The sequence below is a fragment of the Bombina bombina genome, chromosome 4, assembly GCF_027579735.1.
Source record: "Bombina bombina isolate aBomBom1 chromosome 4, aBomBom1.pri, whole genome shotgun sequence".
NCBI lineage: Eukaryota > Metazoa > Chordata > Amphibia > Anura > Bombinatoridae > Bombina > Bombina bombina.
In genome coordinates this window covers 116,579,829-116,604,097 of record NC_069502.1, presented here as the reverse complement: position 1 = coordinate 116,604,097, position 24,269 = coordinate 116,579,829, and the positions used below count along the sequence as shown (strand labels likewise).

At 40.8% G+C, this 24,269-nt stretch overlaps 1 protein-coding gene across 1 annotated transcript in view; it reads left to right on the top strand.

The window, feature by feature from the left end:
• Positions 1-24,269, top strand: part of LOC128655987 (adhesion G protein-coupled receptor F5-like) — a 194,214-nt gene that overhangs the window by 106,722 nt on the left and 63,223 nt on the right. The window contains exons 10-12 of the mRNA XM_053709613.1: positions 1-117; positions 14,073-14,237; positions 19,626-19,835. The exon at positions 1-117 is cut by the window's left edge and continues 87 nt beyond it. Coding sequence (XP_053565588.1) covers positions 1-117; positions 14,073-14,237; positions 19,626-19,835 — 492 coding nt within the window. The remainder of the gene's footprint in view (positions 118-14,072; positions 14,238-19,625; positions 19,836-24,269) is intronic.

Below are 24,269 nucleotides of genomic sequence, written 5' to 3'. Positions count from 1 at the left end.
TGAACACGGAAGTTGTCTGTGACAAAAAAGCATATGGCATAGTTCGGTGTTGCACAGAGGGAATAAACAGCACGTTCACACTCTTCTGCTCAATCACAGGAAGCCCAGCTATTACTGGTGAGTTCTTTATCATGTGATTATTACTTTATAGCGTATAAACATGAGTAAAACTTTATCAGGGTTAAAATTGTATGAGTTTAACCCTTGCAAAGGCAACACATTGAAGTTTTTGAGAAGGACAAGGCCAGTGAACCAATCAGGAGTGGCATGTGGATTCTGCCACCAATCAGCTGTGTCCTGCTCGGTAGCAGCATTATGTTATGGCTTGTGAGTAAAACTTTATATATGTGGGTTAAACAGTTCATCAGAAACTTTCACTGGTTTCTGAACCCTGCCTGCATTTCCAGTGTGTTTTTTCCAATGATCACAATCCTAAAATATTTCTGTAGTTAATACCCCTGGAGCTGGAAATGTTTACCTCCCAAAAACAGCACACAATTATCTTTGTAATTTATTTCCTTATTATAATTTGAAAACCAAATCTGCAGGATTAAGGACAAACAAAATGTCTATTTTGGAGGTTTAGAGATTACATCATAGCTTGAAGGTTTGAATAGTGGGCAGGTGACGTGTGCAATTAACCATAGAGGTGCGTGTGTAAATAACCATAGAGGTGTGTGTGTGTGTGTGTGTGTGTGTGTGTAATTAACCATAGAGGTTAGAAACATAAAAACATAGAATTTGACGGTAAATAAGAACCAAAATGTCCCATCTAGTCTACCCATATTACGTGTTACTTTTTCCTTAGGATAGCCTTATGCATGTCCCAGGCATTTTTGAATTCCTTTACAGTCTTTGTGTTTACCACCTCAAATGGAAGTTTATTCCATGAATCCACCACCCTTTCTGTAAAAAAATGCTCCTCAAATTTCTCCTGAATCTGCTACCCTCTAACTTTAGATTGTGACCTCTTGTTTTGGCATTTATTTTTTTGTGAAAAATGCTTTTAGCTTTTATTTAATTAAGTCCCTTCATATATTTGAAGGTTTCTATCACGGCACCTCTTTCCCTTCTATCCTCTAAACTATACATATTTAGATCATAGAGTCTTTCTTTGTACGTTTTATATTTTAGTTCATGTACCATTTTAGTAGCAATCATTTCGACAGTTTATTTCTGAAGATTTGGTCTCCAGAACTGTACACAGTATTCCAGATTTGGTCTAACTAATGATCTGTAAAGTGGCATAAGAACCTTGCTATTTCTGCTACTAATACCTCTTCCAATGCAATCAAGTATTGAACTGGCCTTACTGGCGGGACTTCTGCACTGTGTACCAAATTTTAAATCATCTGAAATAATAATTCCCAAGTCCCTTTCTTTTTTAGTTACAGTCACTAATGTACCATTGAGACTATAATTAACCTTTGGGTTTTTGGATCCTATATGCATAACTTTGCTCTTGGTTGGTGTGTGTGGGTTATTAAATATAACGGTGTGTGTGTAATTAACCATAGAGGTAGGTGTGTGTGTATAATTATCCATAGAGGTAAGTGTCTGTGTGTGTGATTGAATATTGGTGTGTGTGTGTGTGTGTGTGTAATTAACCATAACCAGTGGGCATGTTTGTTGGCTTATTGATATGACTTTTTTTAAATTATGGTAAAAGTGCTTATTTTTGTAACTATCTGATTGAGCAGGTAGTATTTGTATCTGGTGATGTTTCTTCCTATTGGCATTAAATGTGTTGTTGGCTAATGACAGTGTGTTTTTGCCTATGTGCAAAATCAATTTTACATTTGCAAACATTGTGGGGTGTTCGCTAATAATTTGAGAAGCATTGCCCTGGGTTTATCAAGTCCTCTTAGTTGTGGAATTGGATATGTGAAAAATAGCCTTCTAAATGTGTTTAATTATTGAATTTGGATTGTCATCCACCAAACAGGACTGACATATATATATATATAGGACCATATTTCATAAAAAATATCAAATGCTTCCAACATCGTAGGATGTCCCTTTATTCACTGACAAAGAATAAATTATTTATTTTTACTCTTATCCGTTAACATTCAATGTAATTTTACTTATCTGTGTTATTCAAGAGACAGCAAACACATATTTCTCTTGTAAGATATATCAAGTCCACGGATTCATCCTTACTTGTGGGATATTCTCCTCCCCTACAGGAAGTGGCAGAGAGAGCACCCACAGCAGAGCTGCCTATATAGCTCCCCCCTTAGCTCCACCCCCCAGTCATTCTCTCTGCCTGCTTAACTGCTAGGAATGGCAAAGAGGAGTGTGGTGACAAAAATGTTAGGTTTTTATTTTCTCAAGCAAAAGTTTGTTATTTTAAATGGTGCCGGTGTGTACTATTTACTCTCTGGCAGAAAAGGGATGAAGATTTCTGCAAGGAGGATGATGATCTTAGCATTTTGTAACTAAGATCCACTGCTGTTCTCACAAGGGCTGAAGAGTACAGGAAAACTTCAGTTGGGGGAACGGTTTGCAGGCTAAACTGCATTAAGGTATGTTCAGTCTATTTTTTTCTAGACAGACTATATTATTGATAGAAAAGGCTGGCAATATCCCCATGAGGGAAGGGTAAGCTGTATTCAGACACTTGGATAGAAATTTCAGCTTGCATGAATGGCTCATTAGTTACTGGTGACACTGTTTGGTAAAAACGTTTTTCTTTATTCAGTAAATTATGCAATTATAGCGTTTTTGTGAAGGGACTAAAGGGGTCATTATGGCTTGTTTTAGGGTTTTTTAACCAACATGGTTAATTTAGAGACACTCTAGTGTTTGTCTGTTAGGCCTCAAAACATTGAGTGAGGTGGGAGGGGCCTATTTTCGTACCTCAGTTGTGCAGTTTCTTTTCCTCTGAGACTTCTAACTGCTTCTCCAGAGGTTCCTGCCGTGTTTGAGGGCTGTAAAAAGTTTTTTCCCCCACAAATTGTTCTGAAGGGCAGGTAGGCGCCACAGCAGAGCTATGGCAAGGTGCTGAAAGTCTTTTTTTTAACCGGTTTTGATGTTTTTCCAATCCGGTTTTGCCATTAAGAGGTTAATTGTTTATTTGCATAGCTGTGCAAAGTTACTAAGGCTATATGATACTACTGTAAAAATTTCGTTATGTTTACTGCTTTTTTACACTGTTTTGCAGAATTTGTGCAGCTTTTTTTTCTCTTAAAGGCACAGTACCGTTTTATTTCTAAGTGTTATTTACTTTGATTACAGTGTTTTACAAGCTTGCTTGTTACATTACTAGCCTGTTTAACATGTCTGACACCAAGGAAAATCCTTGTTCAATATATTTGGAAGCCATTGTGGTACCCCCTCTTAGAATGTGTCCCAATTGTACTGATATGTCTATAAACTATAAAGAACATATATTAGCACTTAAAAATAGAGCAATAGATGATTCTCAGTCAGAAGTATATGAGGGTTCGCCATCTAGCTCTCCCCAAGTGTCACAACCAGTAACGCCCGCACAAGTGACGCCAAGTACCTCTAGTGCGTCAAATTCATTTATTTTACAAGACATGGCCACAGTTATGAATACAACCCTCACAGAGGTTTTATCCTAACTGCCTGGTTTACAAGGAAAGCGGGGCAGTTCTGGGTTAAGGAAAAATGCTGAGCTGTCTGACGCTTTAGTAGCCGTATCTGATATGCCCTCACAATGCTCTGAGGTAGGGGTGAGGGATTTGTTTTCTGAGGGAGAAATTTCTGATTCAGGAAAGACGCTTCCTCAGACAGATTCTGATATGATGGCCTTTAAATTTAAGCTTGAACACCTCCGCTTATTGCTCAGGGAGGTATTAGCGGCTCTAGATAATTGTGACCTTATAGTGGTCCCAGAGAAATTGTGTAAGATGGATAAATACTTAGAGGTTCCTGTTTACACTGATGTTTTTTTTTTCCAGTCCCTAAGAGGATTGTGAATATTATTGCTACGGAGTGCGATAAACCAGGTATTCCCTTTTATTCCCCCTCCTGTTTTTAAGAAAATGTTTCCCATATCTGACACCATGCGGGACTTGTGGCAAACAGTTCCTAAGGTGGAGGGAGCTATTTCTACTCTGTCTAAGCATACAACTATAACTATTGAAGTCAGTTGTGCTTTCAAAGATCCTATGGATAAAAATTAGAGGGTCTCCTGAAGAAAATTTTTGTTCATCAAGGTTTTCTTCTTCAACCTATTGTGTGCATTGTTCCTGCAACTTCTGCAGCTGCTTTCTGGTTTGAGGCTCTAGAAGAGGCTCTTCAGATGGAGACTCCATTAGAAGAAATTTTGGACAGAATTAAGGCCCTTAAATTGGCTAATTCTTTTATTACAGATGCTGCTTTTCAACTGGCTAAATTAGCGGCAAAGAATTCAGGTTTTGCCATTTTAGCACGCAGGGCGTTATGGCTTAAATCCTGGTCTGCTGATGTGTCATCTAAAACTAAGCTTTTGAACATCCCTTTCAAGGGAAAGACCCTATTTGGGCCTGTATTGAAAGAGATTATTTCAGACATCACTGGAGGGAAAGGTCATGCCCTCCCTCAGGATAGATCAAATAAGATGAGGACCAAACAAAATAATTTTCGTTCCTTTCAGAATTTCAAGAGTGGTCCCGCTTCAGCTTCCTCTGTTGCAAAGCAAGAGGGGAATTTTGCCAAGTCCAAGTCAGTCTGGAGACCTAACCAGGCTTGGAACAAGGGTAAACAGGCCAAGAAGCCTGCAGCTGCCTCTAAGACAGCATGAAGGGGTAGCCCCCGTTCCAGGACAGGATCTAGTAGAGGGCAGACTCTCTCTCTTTGCTCAGGCAAGAGATGTTCACGATCCCTGGGCTTTAGAAATTGTGTCCCAGGGATATTTTCTGGAGTTCAAAGGCTCTCTTCCAAGGGGGACTTTTCATATCTCTCGATTGTCTGTAAACCAGACAAAGAGAGAGGCGTTCTTACGCTGTGTAGAAGACCTACATACCATGGGGGTGATCCGCCCAGTCCCAAAAGAGGAACAGGGGCTAGGATTTTACTCAAACCTGTTTGTGGTTTCCAAAAAAGATTGAACTTTCAGATCAATCTTGGATCTCTAAATTCTAAACAAGTTCCTCAAAGTCCCATCATTCAAGATGGAGACTTTTCGGTCTATTCTACCTCTGATCCAGGGGGGTCAATATATGACCACTGTGGACTTAAAGGATGCGTAGCTACACATCCCTATTCACAGAATTTTCACAAGGGTGCTAGGGTCCCTTCTGGCGGTTATAAGACCACGGGGCATAGCAGTGGCGCCTTTTCTTAATTCAGGCGTCAACTTTCCAGTTATCCAAGTCTCACACGGACATTGTGTTGGCTTTTCTGAAATCTCACGGGTGGACGGTGAACATAAAGAGTTCTCTCTTCCCTCTTATAAGAGTTTCCTTCCTAGGGACTCTGATAGACTCGGTAGAAATGAAAATTATTTATGACGGAGGTCAGAAATTCAAAACTTCAGACTCATGGTAGCGGCAATGGACATAGTTCCTTTTGCCCGCCTACACCTCAGACCACTGCAACTGTGCATGCTCAAACAGTGGAATGGGGATTATACAGATTTGTCTCCTCAACTGCATCTGGACCAGGAGACCAGAGATTCTCTTTTCTGGTGGTTGTCTCAGGACCACTTGTCTCAGGGAATGTGTTTCCGCAGGCCAGAGTGGCTCATTGTAATGACAGATGCCAGCCTGCTAGGCTGGGGTGCAGTCTGGAACTCCCTGAAAGCACAGGGCTTATGGTCTCGCGAGGAATCTCTTCTCCCGATAAATATTCTAGATCTGAGAATGATATTCAATGCGCTTCAGGCATGGCCTCAGCTTGCTGCGGCCAAATTCATCAGGTTTCAGTCGGACAACATCACGACTGTAGCTTCTATAAATCATCAAGGAGGAACAAGGAGTTCTCTAGCGATGATGGAGGTAACCAAAATAATCCGATGGGAAGAGGATCACTCTTGCCATCTCTCAGCAATCCACATCCCAGGAGTAGTGAACTGGGAGGCGAATTTCCTAAGTCGTTAGACTTTTCATCTGAGGGAGTGGGAACTCCATCCGGAGGTATTTGCCCAGCTGATTCAGCTATGGGGCACACCAGAATTGGATCTGATGGCGTCCCGTCAGAATGCCAAACTTCCTTGTTATGGGTCCAGGTCCCGGGATCCCAAGGTGGTACTGATAGATGCTCTTGCAGTGCCTTGGTCCTTCAATCTGGCCTATGTATTTCCTCTCCTTCTACGTCTGGTTGCCAGAATAAAGCAGGAGAGAGCTTCAGTGATTCTGATAGCACCTGCGTGGCCACGCAGGACTTGGTATGCAGACCTAGTGGACATGTCCTTGGTTCTACCATGATCTCTGCCAATGAGGCGGGACCTTCTAATCCAAGGTCTGTTCACGCATCCAAATCTAATTTCTCTGTGCCTGACTGCTTGGCGATTGAACGCCTGATTCTATCAAAGCGTGGTTTCTCTGAGTCGGTCATTGATACCCTGATTCAGGCTAGAAAGCCTGTCACCAGGAAAATCTATCATAAGATTTGGCGCAAATATCTTTATTGGTGTGAATCCAAAGGTTACTCATGGAGTAAGTTTAGGATTCCTAGAATATTGTCTTTTCTCCAAGAAGGTTTGGAGAAGGGATTATCAGCTAGTTCTTTATAAGGACAAATATCTGCTTTGTCTATTCTTCTACACAAACTTCTGGCAGGTGTCCCAGACGTTCGAGCATTTAGTCAGGCTTTGGTCAGAATCAAGCCTGTATTTAAACCTGTTGCTCCGCCATGGAGCCTAAATTTAGTTCTTAAAGTTCTTCAAGGGGTTCCGTTTGAACCTATGCATTCCCTGGATATTAAGCTTCTATCTTGGAAAGTTTTGTTTTTAGTAGCTATCTCTTCGGCTCGAAGAGTTTCTGAGCTATATGTTTTACAGTGTGATTCCCCTTATCTTATTTTCCATGCAGATAAGGTGGTTTTTGCGTACCAAACCTGGGTTCCTCCCTAAGGTTGGTTCTAACAGGAATATCAATCAAGAGATTGTTGTTCCTTCACTGTGTCCTAATCCTTCAAAGAAGGTACGTCTGTTGCACAATCTTGATGTGGTTCGTGCTTTAAAGTTCTACTTATAAGCAACTAAAGTTTTCTGTCAAACATCTTCATTGTTTGTTGTTTTTTCTGGTAAGCGGAGAGGTCAAAAGGCTACGGCTACCTCTTTCCTTTTGGCTGAAAAGCATTATCCGTTTGGCCTATGAGACTGCTGGACAGCAGCCTCCTGAAAGAATTACTGCTCATTCTACTAGAGCTGTGGCTTCCACATGGCTTTTAAAAATTAGGCTTCTGTTGAACAGATTTGTAATGCGGCGACTTGGTCTTCGCTTCATACTTTTTCCAAATTTTACAAATTTGATACTTTTGTTTCTTCGGAGGCTATTTTTGGGAGAAAGGTTCTACAAGCAGTGGTGCCTTCAGTTTAAGGTCCCTGTCTTGTCCCTCCCTTCATCCGTGTCCTAAAGCTTTGGTATTAGTATCCCACAAGTAAGGATGAATCCGTGGACTCGATACATCTTACAAGAGAAAACATAATTTATGCTTACCTGATAAATTTATTTCTCTTGTGATGTATCGAGTCCACGGCCAGCCCTGTTTATTAAAACAGGTATATATATTTTTATTTTTAAACTTTCAGTCACCACTGCATCCTATAGTTTCTCCTTTTTCTTCCTAGCCTTTGGTCGAATGACTGGGGGGTGGAGCTAAGGGGGGAGCTATATAGGCAGCTCTGCTGTGGGTGCTCTCTCTGCCACTTCCTGTAGGGGAGGAGAATACCCCACAAGTAAGGATGAATCTGTGGACTCGATACATCACAAGAGAAATAAATATATCAGGTAAGCATAAATTGTTTTTCTTCTTAAAAGGGAAGAGTCCACAGCTGCTTTCATTACTTTTGGGAATACAGAACCTGGCCACCAGGAGGAGGCAAAGACACCCCAGCCAAAGGCTTAAATACCTTCCCCATTTCCCTCATCCCCCAGTCATTTTTTTGCCTTTCGTCACAGGAGGTTGGCAGAGAAGTGTCAGAAGTTCAAGATAGTCTCTTTTGGAGGGTAGTACTCTTCACAATGGGACTGGAGTTTTAAGTAATCCTGTCAGCCTCTCAGTGAGAGCATGGATGAAGGTTAGAGTCCAGAGATGCAGGGAGAGTTTTCCTGCAAACCCATCCCGACTCATATTAACAGCTCCTTGGTAATCGGCGTTGACGAGTTTCGCTGCCTACCTTTCTTCACTCAATTCCATGTCAGAAGCGAGGCTACTCTCTGTCACACTTGAAGGGCCGTGTTCCTGTTCCACGGCGTAGATTCTGGTAAGATTGTTTCATTTTATTTTAATATGAGAATGTATTGTTGACGAAACAAGGTAGGGTCCCAGTGGGACTCCTTTTATCTTAATAAGGAATCATGGGTTAATATCTCCTGAGAGGGGTTATTGAACAGGGGGGACTATAATCATGTTTGTTATATGGTTCTATCTGCAATGGGTAGATATACTTAGGCTCATGGCCTTTACGGAACATAACAGCCTTTTTTTAATGACTCAATCTCTCAAGATTGCGCGCCCTTTTTGGGACTAGCACGGTGAACCTCATGACTGGTGTGGTTACATTGTTTTTCACTTCCGTATGCTGACTGTGTGAGACCGAGAGAGTCTTACTCGTGGGTTGTCTTGTTCACAGGAGGTGGTGAGTGCCCCAGCCATTGGGGGTGTCAAGGGGTGCCAGTTAGTTTTTGTCATTTTTGTAATCCCAAGATTATGGAGGATTCTGATATGCGAGACATGGGTGCCTTCGATTCGGAGTATGCGTCTTGTGATGAATATGAAATGGCCCGGGTAATCAATGCCCATCAGTTAAGTTCCGATTGCTGTTCTAGAGTACTCTCTTCTCCTGAATCTGGGAGCTTAGAGTGCGTTGAGCCATCCGCATCTGCAGTTTCCATGACCCATGAGGCGTGTGCCCAAGACCCTTTCCTGACTATGCACGCAGGTGTCCCTATGGCCTTTACTCCTTCTCCGGAGAGTGGCATGTTCCCGCCTGAGGTTACGGCACAGTTCCGCATAGCCATTCTATGGCGCTGACTGATTTTATATCTCCCAAGTGAAGTATTTCTACAATACTGTCCATGCTCTGTTAACCAAGGCCCGACGAACGTGGGATCGCCCAATTCAGTTCGGCCTTCTGGGGGAAGCCTTGGCCCCTGAGGCTTCAGGGGCCCCAATCTCAGGGCCGGGGTCTTCAGTAGATCCGGCGAGGGATTATTTTGCCTTCCGTTATAGGCTGGCTCGCCTTTGGGTTCTTTTAAGACATGTTTTGGCAATGTTAGAGGATCCCAGTCCTAGTGGGCTGAGGGATCTGAGGCCTTAAAAGCTTGATGGCAAAATGGATATGACGTATGGGGATAAAGCCAATCTCCTTAACGTCTCCGTTTTAATTTTTTCTTTGTTTTCGGTTCCAGTTCTGAGCTTGGGTGAATAGGGCTACTAATCGGCTGGTCCTGTTTTCGTTTTCATTCACCTTGGGCGTTCACCCAATGGGTGCTGCCTTCATTTTCTTTTGATCTGGATGGATGTGTTTAATTTGTTTTCCTTAAATTCATGTCTGTTAGATTTGTTTTATGAACGTTCTTCTCTGGAACCGATACTTGTGACTAGTGGTTGTGTGGGCACTCTCTTGGGAGTTGCACACTTGTTGAATATTAGAATTATGTTTTCTAGTTCAGTTAACGATCCTTTAAGACGTTTCTTCTTGGTCCTTGAGCAGTTCAGGACTGTGACTGTGGATTAGGCTTTAGGTCCTTCTGACGGGTCCCTACTGGTCTTCTGGTGCATTTAGGATGCTCCTAAATGCACCTCCTTTAGTAGACTCCAGGTGTCTTTCAACTAGGTTGGTGATATGGCTGAGGGGTCTCACCTCTATGGTAGGGTTTTTTCTGTTTTCTTTCCCTTCTCCTCTAGAGTGGGGATTGGGTTCTCCGGGTTCAGAGTTACCTCAGTATCTGTGGAGTCCTGTGGGTCCTTGGTTCTTGAGGTTTTTTTTCCCTTCTTGATTTTCAGGATCCTGGAAGGTGCGCTGCAATGTAGTGTCTGGTTCCTCCATTTCTGCAGTGAAAGGCTGAGGGTTTGCTCCCTTTGGGGTTTCTGCTACATGTTAGATCTGATATATGGATGCTGAGGGTTTGAGGGCCTTCTTCCCTTGGGAAGTGTTACTTTTTTTCCGAGAACAGCATGTTGGGGGGTCTCGTACTCGAGCACAATGTCTATCCTGCCTCACGGTAGCATGCTGTTTGTAGCAGTGGTCTAACCGGGGACTGTTCCTCTTTGATCCTTCCTTTCTCTTCCAGAAGTCTGGGACTTTGTCTTTGGTCTTTTGACTAGCCTTTGGGCTGGGGCTGTTATCCTGGAGGGAAGGTTGGGAATCAGTTACTCTCTGCGGTGTTGACCATTTTCTTAGTGTTGGTCTTCTCTTTTGAGGGAGGACTTTGGATTTTCTCCTCTTCTCTACTGGCGTCTGATGCCGAAAGGGGTGCTCCTTGGAGCCGCTATTCGGTGGGCTGTAAGCCCTTGGAAGGTTTGCAGTTAGAACTATCTACAGCTATTTGCACTGTAATGGTGTAACCAGCTACCATGTACTTGTCTGGATGCTACCAAGCTTTGAAGCACCTTTTTAGGTGGTTTGGGTTAGCAATGTTGAGTCAGCCTTCCTTATGGAAGCTGGTCATTGAGAGTTCCTGTTCAGGCGGTTTGAGGTTCTTTTGGAGAACTCCTAGCTGCTGGGATAGTTATCCTGTTTCTGCTTTCTCTGCCTGTCTAGCCTGCTGGTCTAGATGTGTTATGGAGCAACGGGGGACTCATGGTTTTTCCTGGTGTACCTAAGGGTAGGGTACAGGATCATGAATATGAGGGTGTTCCTCGAGTCCTTTTGGGACATGTTTCCCTGTGTATGGATCTTTTTTTTTTTTTTTTTTTTTTTTTTCTCCGATCCTTGTGTTTCTGGGGGGTCCGTCCCCCTGGGCATTGCTATTGTCAGACAACCATGGGTTGTTATATAGGTGTTGAGTGGGAAAGGTTCCTTTGGATTTTTCCTGGACTCCTTTTCGAGGGATGGATGTGGTCCTTGTCTGATCAGGTACCTTCTTGGGAGTCATGTCCCGTGGGGCAGGCGCCTCTGAGGTTGTTTGGACTTGACGGACTCTAGGTCTGAGTGGTTTTTAGTTCGGCTTTGCCGGCGGTGTAACTAATGTGCAGTTATCTGGGCTCGGGTTTTCACCCGTGTCATTTGTACTTAAATCTTAGGGTGTTGAGTAATTCAGCCTGTGGTGCCCGTCGAAGGGGCTGCCTTTTGTACCCACCCGTTGTTGCATTTAGTGTCCTCTAGCTTGGGTATTGTTTTCCCAAAAGTAATGAATGCAGCTGTGGACTTTCCCTTTTAAGAAGAAAAACATAAATTATGCTGATAATTTAATTTTCTTCTGAAGGGGGGTCTCCTACTGTTCCTTGTTCCCTTGACAGAATGACTGGGGGATGAGTGAAGTAGGGGAGGTATTTAAGCCTTTGGCTGGGGTGTCTTTGCCTCCTTCTGGTGGCCAGGTTCTGTATTCCCAAAAGTAATTTTTGCAGCTGTGGACTCTTCCCTTCAGAAGAAAATTAAATTATCAGGTAAGCATGATTTTTGTTTTTTTGGATTTTTTTATTTCTTTTAAAGCAATACATATGTTTTTGTTTTTTTGTTTTTTAATTGAAGTAACCAATATACTACAGAAGTAACCATCCAACATAGAAATATAGCAAACATTTTATGCTTGGTAAAATAAAGATGTATAAAAACGTGTTCAGATATGATCGGGATGATTGACACACCCATCAGAAATGCTTGCGCAATGTTAAATGCCAACACTGTATGCTGTCAGCATTTAGCGATGCAGGGTGGACATGATTCGCTATAGCAAATCATGTCTGCCCAGGGTATGCTAAATCTACCCCCTTGAGTCCAAGGCACGAAAGAAGAATGCTCAGAATAAGAGGAAAATAACGATATATAATTAGAGCCCAAACTAGAAGAACTGAGCAAAGAGATAAGTTACAGAAGATCGAAAAAAAGTTTAGGAAGTAGGAGAAGCCTACAAAGTACAAAAGTATCATAAGCCTACATATCAATGATTAGGACCAAAGGAGAACTAAGGCTCCCAAACACCACAGAAAAAGGTTTTGGTTTTATTCTAGGACATATTCTTCCATATCTCTCACGTAATCTTGAACATCAGTTACTACTTTCTAGTTTGTAGTAATAGATAATATTTGTAGTCATCAGTATATACACAGAGATGTCACTTGCTCTTGAGGAGCTTTTAAATAGAGAAATGCAGAAGCCCAATTTTAGTCTGGGAGCTGAATGAAGTTACACAATTTTAATTGTCTTGGCCCAGAGAGGTTTAATGTGCATTGTTGAGCCCATCTTCCCACAGATTATAGTACTATATAGCTCATACAAGGTAACACAAAGTATGGCTGCTCTAGTAGTTTTGATGGCCTTGTGCCATTTTTTTTTACCTTCTGAATATGCTACCCATTCCCTTTCCCACATCTTTATTTCTTTTCACAAGATTATAAGATAGGGTTAAAAAAAAAAACATTTCTATTGGGTTTCAGTAGCTGACAACCTGATTGCCATTGTGATTCCAACAGATTTCATGGGAAAACCCTTATCCTTAAATGGACATGAAATCCAGTTTTTTTTTTCTTACTTTATTCAGATAGAGCAAGTGATTTTAAATACCTTTTCCAATTTACTTGCTGCACATGTATGCCTCTTGTAATTGGCTGAATAATGTGTTCAGATAGCTCCTAATAGTGCATTGCAGCTTCTTCAATCCAGGATACCAAGAGAATGAAGCAAATTATAAAATAGAAGTAAATTGAAGAGTTGGTTTAAAATTGTATGCTCTATCTGAATCATGCAAGGAAAATATTGGGTTCCCTTTATGAGAGCAGTTTATGAAGGAGGAGGGCAGTTCTTAGAAGCCTCTGATAAGGAATTAAGGAGGCACCATCACAGAAGTCACCTACGGTATGAAGACACTAGTTTCCGCATAACCTTTGGTGAGACTATTGTAAGCAGCGAATTAGTCCTTAGAGGGAATGGATTGGAATAATCTTTAGTACCTTCTGGAGCCAAAAGAAGCCAGGGAAAATGGCAGCAGTGCTATTTATGTCTAGATGCAAACCGTTCATTTCTTATTGGCTGTACCACTGTAAGAAGAAAAATAGAGGAAACAAATACTTTGCCACATGTTCATATATTAAAAGGATAGTCTACAATAAAAGTTGTATTGTTTTAAAAGATAGATAAACCCTTTATTATCCATTCCCCAGTTTTACATAACCAACACAGTTATATTAATATACCTCTGATTACCTAGTATCTAAGCATCTTATGACAGCCCCCTGATCACATGACTTTTTATTTATTATCTATTGACTGGCATTTAGTACTGTGTTGTGCTAAATCTTAAATAACTCTGTGAGCGTAAACACATTGTTATCTATATGGCCCACATGAACTAGCAGTCTCCTGTTGTTAAAATCTAATAAAAACATGTGACAAGAGGCTGTCTTTAGTGGCTAAGAAACAGGCAGACATTTAGAGATTTAAATGTTATAAAGTATATTAATATAACAATGTTGGTTGTGCAAAGCTGGGAAATGGGTAGTAAACAGTTTTATTGTAGACTGTCCCTTTAAATATGCCATTTGAATAGTATGCTGGGATTATATATCTTCTCCATGAGCTACTGAGCTGTGCTTGCCTTTTGGTCCAGTCACCAATCCACCCCAGCCATTTAAAATGTTCTTCTTGCTGTTTTAAGAACACGTTGTTGCAAGATACCTTCTGACAACACAAGAAAAGTAATATAAAAAATAAATGTTTGAAGTTGTATTTATTTATTTTGGTATCTATGTAAAGTTTAAAGTATTAATTGTTTGCAATACCTTTTTAATTGCAGGTGTATCAGAAAAAAATGGGAACTGTGTCACCTATTCAATCAATGCCTCTGCAGACCAATGTACAGCACCTATAACCGCAGGACCAATAATCTACAAATATACATGTGATTCTGGGGCAGGAGCAGTCCGATCTATAGATGTGCAAGTGACATTTAAACTAATGCGTATGTAAAATATCTAGTTGAAATTGACGGTCACCTACTAAATATTTGAAAATGTTTTAAAAAGCTTTTTCCTACTTTGGTTTGGTTTTATTAATGATTTCCATTGATCAGGCGAACTTGGAACTCCGGTTTTGTTATACACAGCTGTTAGAACCTAAGATGGTGCAATCTAGTGTGTGTGTGTGTGTGTGGGGGGGGGGGGGGGGGTTAGAGATATATTTGGGAGGGATCAGTGAAAATAAAAAATAAAATTAATTTAAAAAAAGCCCAAATCGTCTTACTGGCAAACTGTCTGCGAGTTCCTAATATGGTGGTGATCACAGAGAAGCTTTTACAACCATTTGTGTTATGACTGCATAAATGGTGTGTAAATAATTTCAGTGAGAAACCAAAAGTTTGTAAACAAAAAAATGTTTTCATGATATGATTGAATTTGGTAGGGAAAAGGGGGCAAAATGGGCCTAGATCACTATTTTTCAAACCTGTCCTCTGGCCTCCCTAACCGGCAAGATTTTGAAGATATCTGAACTAGAGCACAGGTGAAATAATAAGCTGATTAGTAAACATACACCTAGATTACGAGTTTTGCGGTAACAGGGGTGCGGTGTTGACGCACAGTTTTCCCTCACCGCTCACCTAAAGTAACGCTGGTATTAAGTTTTTTTTTAAACCCGGCGTTAGCCGCAAAAAGGTAACACAGAGCAGAATTTAGCTTCACATCTCACCTCAATACCAACGCTGCTTACGGTAGCGGTAACCTGGAAAAAAGTGGAATCAATGGGGCAGATTCGGATGAAAAAAGACCTAACATCTGCAAAAAAGCAGCGTTCAGCTCCTAACGCAGCCCCATTGATTCCTATGGGAAAATACTTTTTATGTCTACACCTAACATGAACCCCGAGTCTAAACACCCCTAATCTTACACTTATTAACCCCTAATCTGACGCCCCCGACATCGCCGACACCTGCATTTTATTATTGACCCCTAATCTGCCGCTCTGGACACCGCTGCCACCTACATTATAGTTATTAACCCCTAATCTGCCGTCCCCAACATCGCCGCCACCTACTTTTTATTTCTTAACCCCTACTCTGCCGCCCACAATGTCGCCGCCACCTAACTACATTTATTAACCCATAATCTGCCGCCGCCGCAAACGTCGCAGCCACTATAATAAAGTTATTAACCCCTAAATCTGTCTAACCCTAACACCCCCTAACTTAAAGGGACACTGAACCCAAATTTGTTCTTTCATGATTCAGATAGAGCATGCAATTTTAAGCAACTTTCTAATTTACTCCTATTATCAATTTTTCTTCATTCTCTTAGTATCTTTATTTGAAAAGCAAGAATGTAAGTTTAGATGCCGGCCCATTTTTGGCGAACAACCTGGGTTGTCCTTGCTGATTGGACAGAACCAATAAAAAGTGCTGTCCAGGGTACTAAACCAATAATTGTATGGCTTCTTAGCTTAGATGCCTTCTTTTTCAAATAAAGGTAGCAAGAGAACGAAGAAAAATTGATAATAGAAGTAAATTAGAAAGTTGCTTAAAATTGCATGCTCTATCATGAATCATGAAAGAAAAAATGTGGGTTTAGTGTCCCTTTAAATATAATTTAAATAAATCTAAATAAAATTAATACAATTAAATAAATTATTCCTATTTAAAACTAAATACTTACCTATAAAATAAACCCTAAAATAGCTACAATATAACTAATAGTTAGATTGTAGCCATTTTAGGATTTATTTTTATTTTACAGGCAAGTTTGTATTTATTTTAACTAGGTACAATAGTTATTAAATAGTTATTAACTATTTAATAACTTCCTAGTTAAAATAATTACATATTTACCTGTAAAATAAACTCTAACCTAAGTTACAATTACACCTAACACTACACTATAATTAAATTAATTACCTAAACGAGCTACAAATAATTACAATTAAATAAAGTACGAAAACCCCCCACTAAATTACAGAAAATAATAAAATATTTTTTTAAACTAATTACACAAAATCTAATCCCCCTAATAAAATAAAAAAGCCCCCCAAAATAATAAAAATCCCTACCCTACACTAAATTACAAATAGCCCTTTAAAGGGCCTTTTGCGGGGCATTGCCCCAAAGTAATCAGCTCTATTACCTGTAAAAAAAAAAGAAAAAAAAAGACAATACCCCCCCCCAACATTACAACCCACACACCCAACACTACTCTAAATCCCACCTAATTCCCCCCTTAATAAAACCTAACACTACCCCCTTGAAGATCACCCTACCTTGAGACGTCTTCACCCAACCGGGCAGAAGTGGACTTCCAGACGGCGAGAAGTCTTCATCCGATCCAGGCAGAAGAAGTCTTAATCCAGACGGCATCTTCTATCTTCATCGATCCGGAGCGGAGCTGACCATCTTCAAGCCAGCCGACGCGGAGCATCCTCTTCCAACAACATCCAACTGAAGAATGAAGGTTCCTTTAAATGAAGTCATCCAAGATGGCGTCCCTTGAATTCCAATTGGCTGATAGGATTCTATCAGCCAATCGGAATTAAGGTAGGAAAAATCCTATTGGCAGATGCAATCAGCCAATAGGATTGAGCTCGCATTCTATTGGCTGTTCCAATCAGAATCCTATCAGCCAATCGGAATTCAAGGGACGCCATCTTGGATAACGTCATTTAAAGGAACCTTCATTCTTCAGTTGGATGTCGTTGGAAGAGGATGCTCCGCGTCGGCTAGCTTGAAGATGGACCCACTCCGCTCCGGATGGATGAAGATGGAAGATGCCGTCTGGATGAAGACTTCTGCCTCTCTGGAGGTCCTCTTCTGCCCGGGTCGGATGAAGACTTCTGGCCGTCTGGAGATCCACTTCTGCCCGGTTGGGTGAAGACGTCTCAAGGTAGGGTGATCTTCAAGGGGGTAGTGTTAGGTTTTATTAAGGGGGGATTGGGTGGGTTTTAGAGTAGGGTTGGGTGTGTGGGTGGTGGGTTTTAATGTTGGGGGGTATTGTAATTTTTTTTTACAGGTAAAAGAGCTGATTGCTTTGGGGCAATGCCCCGCAAAAGGCCCTTTTAAGGGCTATTTGTAATTAAGTATAGGGTAGGGCTTTTTTATTTTGGGGGGCTTTTTTATTTTATTAGGGGGATTAGAGTAGGTGTAATTATTTTAAAATTCTTGTAATTTTATTATTTTTTGTAATTTAGTGGGGGGGGTTGGTACTTTAGTTTATTTTATTTAATTGTAATTAGTTTAATTTAATTTAGTGTAGTGTTAGGTATAATTGTAACTTAGGTTAGGGTTTATTTTACATGTAAATTTGTACTTATTTTAGCTAGATAGTTATTAAATAGTTCATAACTATTTAGTAACTAGTCTACCTAGTTAAAATAAATACAAAGTTGCGTGTAAAATAAAAATAAATCCTAAAATAGCTACAATGTAATTATTAGTTATATTGTAGCTATCTTAGGGTTTATTTTATAGGTAAGTATTTAGTTTTAAATAGGACTAATTTAGTTAATTTAGTTATTTTATTTTTAGGGTTTTTTTTTAGGGTTAGACTTAGATTTAGGGGTTAATACATTTAATATAGTGGTGGCGACGTTGTGGGCAGCAGATTAGGGGTTAATAAATGTAGGTAGGTGTCGGCGATGTTAGGGACGGCAGATTAGGGGTTAATAAAATGTAACTAGTGTTTGCAAGGCGGGAGTGCGGTGGTTTAGGGGTTAATATATTTATTACAGTGGCGGCGATGTCCGGTCGGCAGATTAGGGGTTAAAAAATTTATTCAAGTGTTTGCGATGTGCAGGGGGCCTCGGTTTAGGGGTTAATAGGTAGTTTATGGGTGTTAGTGTACTTTTTAGCACTTTAGTTTTATGTTACGGTGTTAGCCCATAAAACTCTTAACTACTGACTTTTAAATGCGGTATCAGTCTTGACAGGAGAGTCTGTACCGCTCACTTTTTCCAAGACTCGTAATACCGGCGTTAAGAAAATCCCATTAAAAAGATAGGATACGCAATTGACGTAAGGGGATTTGCGGTATGCTCGAGTCGCAGGAAAAAAGTAAGCGGTACACCTGTACCTGTCAGACTCGTAATACCAGCGGGCGTTAAAAAGCAGCGTTGGGACCTTTCAACGCTGCTTTTTAAGGCTAACGCAAGACTCTTAATCTAGATTGTTATTTTACCTGCTTTTATCCAAGGTAATCCTGAAAAACTGACCTCTTTGGGAGGCCTGAGGACAGGTTTGATAACATATATACAGTGTATGTATGTGTGTGCGTGTGTGTGTGTGTATATATATATATATATGTGTGTGTGTATGTATATATATATATATATATATATATATATATATATATATATATATATATATATATATATATATATATATATATATATATATTTTTTATTAATGGGTATATAAAAAAAAAAAAACAGTTTAAATGGAGTGATGGCAAAAATGCTAAAATGTGCATGTTTTGCTTTTTTTCTCTGAAATTACCAGTCCTTAAGGGGTTAACAATAAAAAATAACAAATAAAAATAGTTTACTTCAGGTCTTAGAACACACTAAATTTTACAGTGTTTTTTTTATATTGTGCTTGATTATAATGTAGAATAAGAGCGCAATGGGTGTACTAATAGTGCTCTCTGTGCTATCCATTATAAGTAAAGGGAGCATACAGTTGTAAACGACTTTCTAATTTACTTCTATTATGAGATTTGCTCATTCCTATTCTATTCTTTGTTAAAGGATCAGCAATGCCAATGACACTGCATTTATGTGCAGCCACCCATCAGCTAGGTCACAGTAGTGCACCGCTGCTCCTGAGCCTTCCTAGATATGCTTTTCAACAAAGGATGCCAATAGGACAAAAGCAAATTATTTACTAGAAGTACATTAGAAAGTTATTTAAAATTGTATGCTCTATCTGGATCATGAGTTTATTTTTTATTTAACTGTGTCTTCACTCACTTTACAGAGGTAACACATTTGTATATAGAAAGTAATATTATAATAAGAATATTCTAAAGCAGTGTTTCTCAACTCCAGTTCTCAGGACCCTTAACAGGCCAGATATTCATTATATCTTAACTAGAGCACATGTGATATAATCATCTGATCAGTAACCATGGTTACTAACCTGCTCTCACCCATCAGATGATTATTTCACCTGTGCTCTAGTTAAGATATAATGAATATATGGCCTTATTAAGGGTCCTGATGACTGGGGTTGAAAAACACTATTCTAAAGCATAAAAGCATTTTCTTATTGCTGTGTTTTGTCCTTTTTAATTGGGCCTTAAGTTTGGGCTAAGAATGTGTATGCTGAATAATTCTATTGCTATTAGACGTTCATTCTTTTTTTTTTTTTCTCCAGCACAATTGGAAATACTTCAGAAGAATCTCAATGTTTCAGACGGGATGTCAATATCCCTAAATTGCATAAGTAATACAAACAATAACGAGGATATCATTTGGGAAATTACAAACGGCAATACAAAAGCAGGAATTGATACCGCCTTCTACAAAAAAATTGGAAAAAATGAATCTGTACTAACAATTAATAGAGCTACCATCAGCTGGGAGGGTGAGTAAACAAAGTGTGAACGGGTAATGGGTGAGTGGCATTGAGTAAGTGCAGAGTCAATATGTTAGGGTGTATGTGTTCCGCTGGCACTAATATAATTATAATTATAATAATTATTATTATTATTATTATTATTATTATTATTATTATTATTGCAACCACTTTAAATATTTATTAAGCCTTCATCTAATAAATTCTGTGACTTATAGGTGCTATGTATCAAACAACACTATTTACAAGTTCATTCAAGAGGACAAAACATTTAAAGCTAGGAATTGCCTTTTCTTTCTAATGACACTGTGAGTCCACGGGTCATCATAATTACTGTTGGGAATATCACCCCTTACCAGCAGGAGGAGGCAAAGGTCACCACAGCAAAGCTGATAAAAATCACTTCCCTACCTACAAACCCCAGTCATTCTCTTTGCCTGTAACAGTTGCAAGGAGGTGGTAAAGTTTAGGTGTCTGAAAGAATTTCTTCAATCAAGAGTTTATTTTTAAAGCAGAGCAGGTTTGCTCTGATCTTTTTCTGGGGTTTAGCCGTAGTCCATGTCAGTCTCTTCAGTAGAGCAGTGGTGGCTTTTAAGCATTTGGGATCTGCCCTTTTGCCGGGCAGATTTGTTTTAAGGTAAGTGCTGAGTTTATCTTCTATGAGAAAGAAAAAATGTCACTTTAACAGTTAATACGGTTTTATATATAGGACATGGTTTTACATTCTCCTGTTAGGTGAACAGGATATTGTAGGGCAGTTGTGCAGGGCACTGGGACGTTAGCCTGCAGGTCAGGTAGGCACCTCAGCAAGGCTTGCTGAGGTGTAGAGGTTGCCTAAGTTTATTATTTAAAGACGTTGCTCTTCAAAAAATATAAAACATTACTTTAAATTTTAAAGGGACAGTAGCATTTTTTTTACATTAATTTTCTAGGGCGGATGCTTTTCAGGGGGCTCCTGTTCAGGCTATGCCGCAGCTTTCTCCTCAGGTGTCCCAAACCTTGTCGTCTTCACATGCAGTGCCCTGCGTTTCCTCTCGCACTCCGGTTGGAATTACCTTGCAAGACATGGCTACCCACATATCTTCGGCGGTTTTTGAGGCTCTGTCTGCTTTCCCTATGCTGCAAGGGAAGCGTAAGAGGAAGTATAGGGATTCAGTGAGTAAGGTTTCTGATTCAGTTGTGGCTATGTAGAATGTTTCTTCCCATAAGTCTGAGGAGGAAGATACTTCTATAGCGTCTGAGGGTGAAATCTCTGACTCTGACAATGTGATTCCTTCTTCTGATGCTGAAGTTGTATCCTTCAGGTTTAAGCTAGAACACCACCGTTTGTTGCTTAAGGAGGTTTTGGCTACTTTGGACGACTCTGTCATGACTGTCGTAATCACTCCTAAGAAGGCTAGTAAGTTGAATAAGTATTTTGATGTACCTTCTGCGGTGGAGGTATTTCCTGTTCCAGACCATGCTTCAGAGATTATTGCACGGGAGTGGGAGAAGCCTGGGATTCCTTTTTCCCCTTCTCCAATTTTCAAGAAGATGTTTCCAATTGCTGATTCTATCAAGGAGTTTTGGCAGACGGTTCCGAAGGAGCAATTTCCACCTTGGCTAAGAGGACCACTATTCCCATTGAGGATAGCTGTTCCTTTAAGGATCCTATGGATAAGAAGTTGGAAGGGTTACTTAAAAGGATGTATGTTCACCAGGGGTTGCAATGGCAGCCTGCGGTGTGTATTGCTACTGTCACCAGCGCGGCAGCATACTGGTTTGTTGCGTTGTCTGATTCTATTCAGTCAGATACTTCTCTTGAGGAAATCCAGGATAGGATTAAGGCTCTTAAATTGGCCAATTCCTTTATTACGGATGCTTCTCTATAGGTCATCAAGTTGGGAGCAAAGATTTCTGGCTTTGCTGTTCTGGCGCGCAGAGCCTTATGGTTGAAGTCCTGGTCTGCGAATGTGCCCTTTAAGTCTAAGCTTTGGCCGATTCCTTACAAGGGTAAGACCCTGTTTGGTCCGGATTTAGCTGAGATTATTTCTGATATTACGGGAGGAAAGGGGCATTCTCTCCCTCAAGATAAGAGGGATAAGCAGAAGGGCCGTCAGAGTTATTTTCGTTCCTCTTGAAACTTTTCCGGTAAGCCTTCCCACTCCTCTTTAAGCAGGAACAGTCTAAGTCCTCCAGTAAGTCCAATCAGTCATGGACCAAGGGGAAGCAATCTAAGAAGCCCGTTTCTGATTCAAAGTCGGCATGAAGGGTCTGCCCCCGATCCGGGAATGGATCTTGTGGGGGACAGACTTTCTTTTTTCGCACAGGCTTGGGTTTGGGATGTCCTGGATCCTTGGGCGGTGGACATTGTGTCCCAGGGATACAAGTTAGAGCTCAAGGCTTTTCCTCCCAGGGGCAGGTTCCTTTTCTCCAGGTTATCTGTAGACCAGATAAAGAGAGAGGTGTTCTTACGTTGTGTTCAGGATCTTTCCAACATGGGAGTGATAGTTCCTGTTCCAATACAGGAGCAGGGTCTTGGATTCTATTCCAATCTGTTCGTGGTTCCCAAAATGAAGGGAACCTTCAGACCAATTTTAAACCTCAAGAGAGTAAACAAGTTCTTCAGAGTTCCGTATTTCAAAATGGAGACTATTCGTTGCATTCTTCCCTTGGTTCAAGAGGGCCAACTCATGACAACGGTAGATCTGAAGGATGCGTATCTGCATATTCCCATCCGCAGGGACCATCACAAGTTTCTGAGATTTGCTTTCCTATACAGGCACTTTCAGTTTATGGCTCTTACATTTGGTCTTGCAACAGCTCCCAGGGTTTTCTCAAAGGTCCTGGGAGCATTACTGGCAGTACTCCAATTGAGGGGTGTTGCTGTGACGCCGTATCTGGATGACATTCTGGTTTAGGAGCCATCTTTTCAACAAGTAAACTCCCACACGGAGATGTTGTCTTTTCTGCGTTCTCATGGATGGAAGGTGAATTTGGGGAAAAGTTCCTTGTTTCCAGCTACAAGGGTGGTATTCTTGGGAACAATCATAGATTCTCTATCAATGAAGATTGTTCTGACAGAGGCCAGTCAGTGGGTCAGGGTATGGAGGTCATTGGTCTGATGGTGTCGGCTATGGACATCATACCGTTTGCTCAGTTCCATCTCAGGCCTCTGCAGTTATGCATGCTCAGTCAATGGAACGGGGATTATGTGCATCTGTCAACACGAATAGATCTGGATCAGGCATCAAGGGACTCTCTTCTGTGGTGGTTGTCTCAGGATCACCTCTCCCAGGGAACTTGCTTTTGCAGACCTTCCTGGGTGATCGTGACCTTGGATGCCAGTCTGCTGGGATGGAGAGCAGTCTGGGGCTTGTTAAAGGCTTAGGATCTATGGACTTTGGAGGAGTCTGTTCTTCCCATAAATATCCTAGAACTGAGGGCAATCTTCAATGCTCTTCTGGTCTGGCCTCAGTTAGCTTCAGCCCAGTTTATCAGGTTCCAGTCAGACAACATAACCTCGGTGGCTTACATAAATCATCAGGGAGGAACTTGAAATTCCTTGGCCGTGACAGAGGTAGCCAAGATTATTCAGTGGGAGGAGGCTCACAACTGCTGTCTGTCTATAATCCATGTTCCAGGGGTGGAAAATTGGGAAGCGGATTTTCTGAGCAGACAGACCTTTCATCCGGGGGAGTGGGAGCTTCACCCGGAGGTGTTTTCCAGCTTGATTCTCAAGTGGGGGCAGCGGGAGTTGGATCTCATGGCATCTTGTTGGAATGCCAAGCTTCCGAGGTACGGGTCGAGGTCAAAGGATCCTCAGGCTGTGCTGATAGATGCTCTGGCAGTTCCTTGGAATTTCAGTCTAGTGTATGTTTTTCCCCCATTCGCTCTCCTTCCACAGGTCATTGCTCGAATCAGGCAGGAGAGGGTGTCAGTGATTCTCATTGCTCCAGCGTGGCCTCGCAGAATCTGGTATGCGGATCTGATGGAGATGTCATCTCTTCCTCCTTGGAGACTTCCGTTAAGGAAGGACCTTCTACTTCAGGGGCCCTTCCTTCATCCAAATCTCGTTTCTCTGAAGCTGACTGCTTGGAGATTGTATATAAAGGTAATGTGTGTAGCGCTAGACTGAAAACCCAAATAAGCCTATCTAGTAATACTGTCTCCTTCCTAGACAGTTAATTCAAACATAAAAGGATAGAAAGGGTAGATGGCACTAATAGCTTGGGTAAATATGGTTATAAAATGATCACCAGATATCCCTTTGAATATTTATGTTCAAAATATGGTTTTGTAACTTTAGAGGTAGCCTTCAGGTATGTCGTTCCAAAATTAAACTATATGATAGCAATGTTAAATCAGTGCACCTTTCACTTATTCACTATAACCATTAAGATAGACTGGACCAGATTTTTATATAAAATAAACATATACTTTATTCTCCACCAATATGATCAA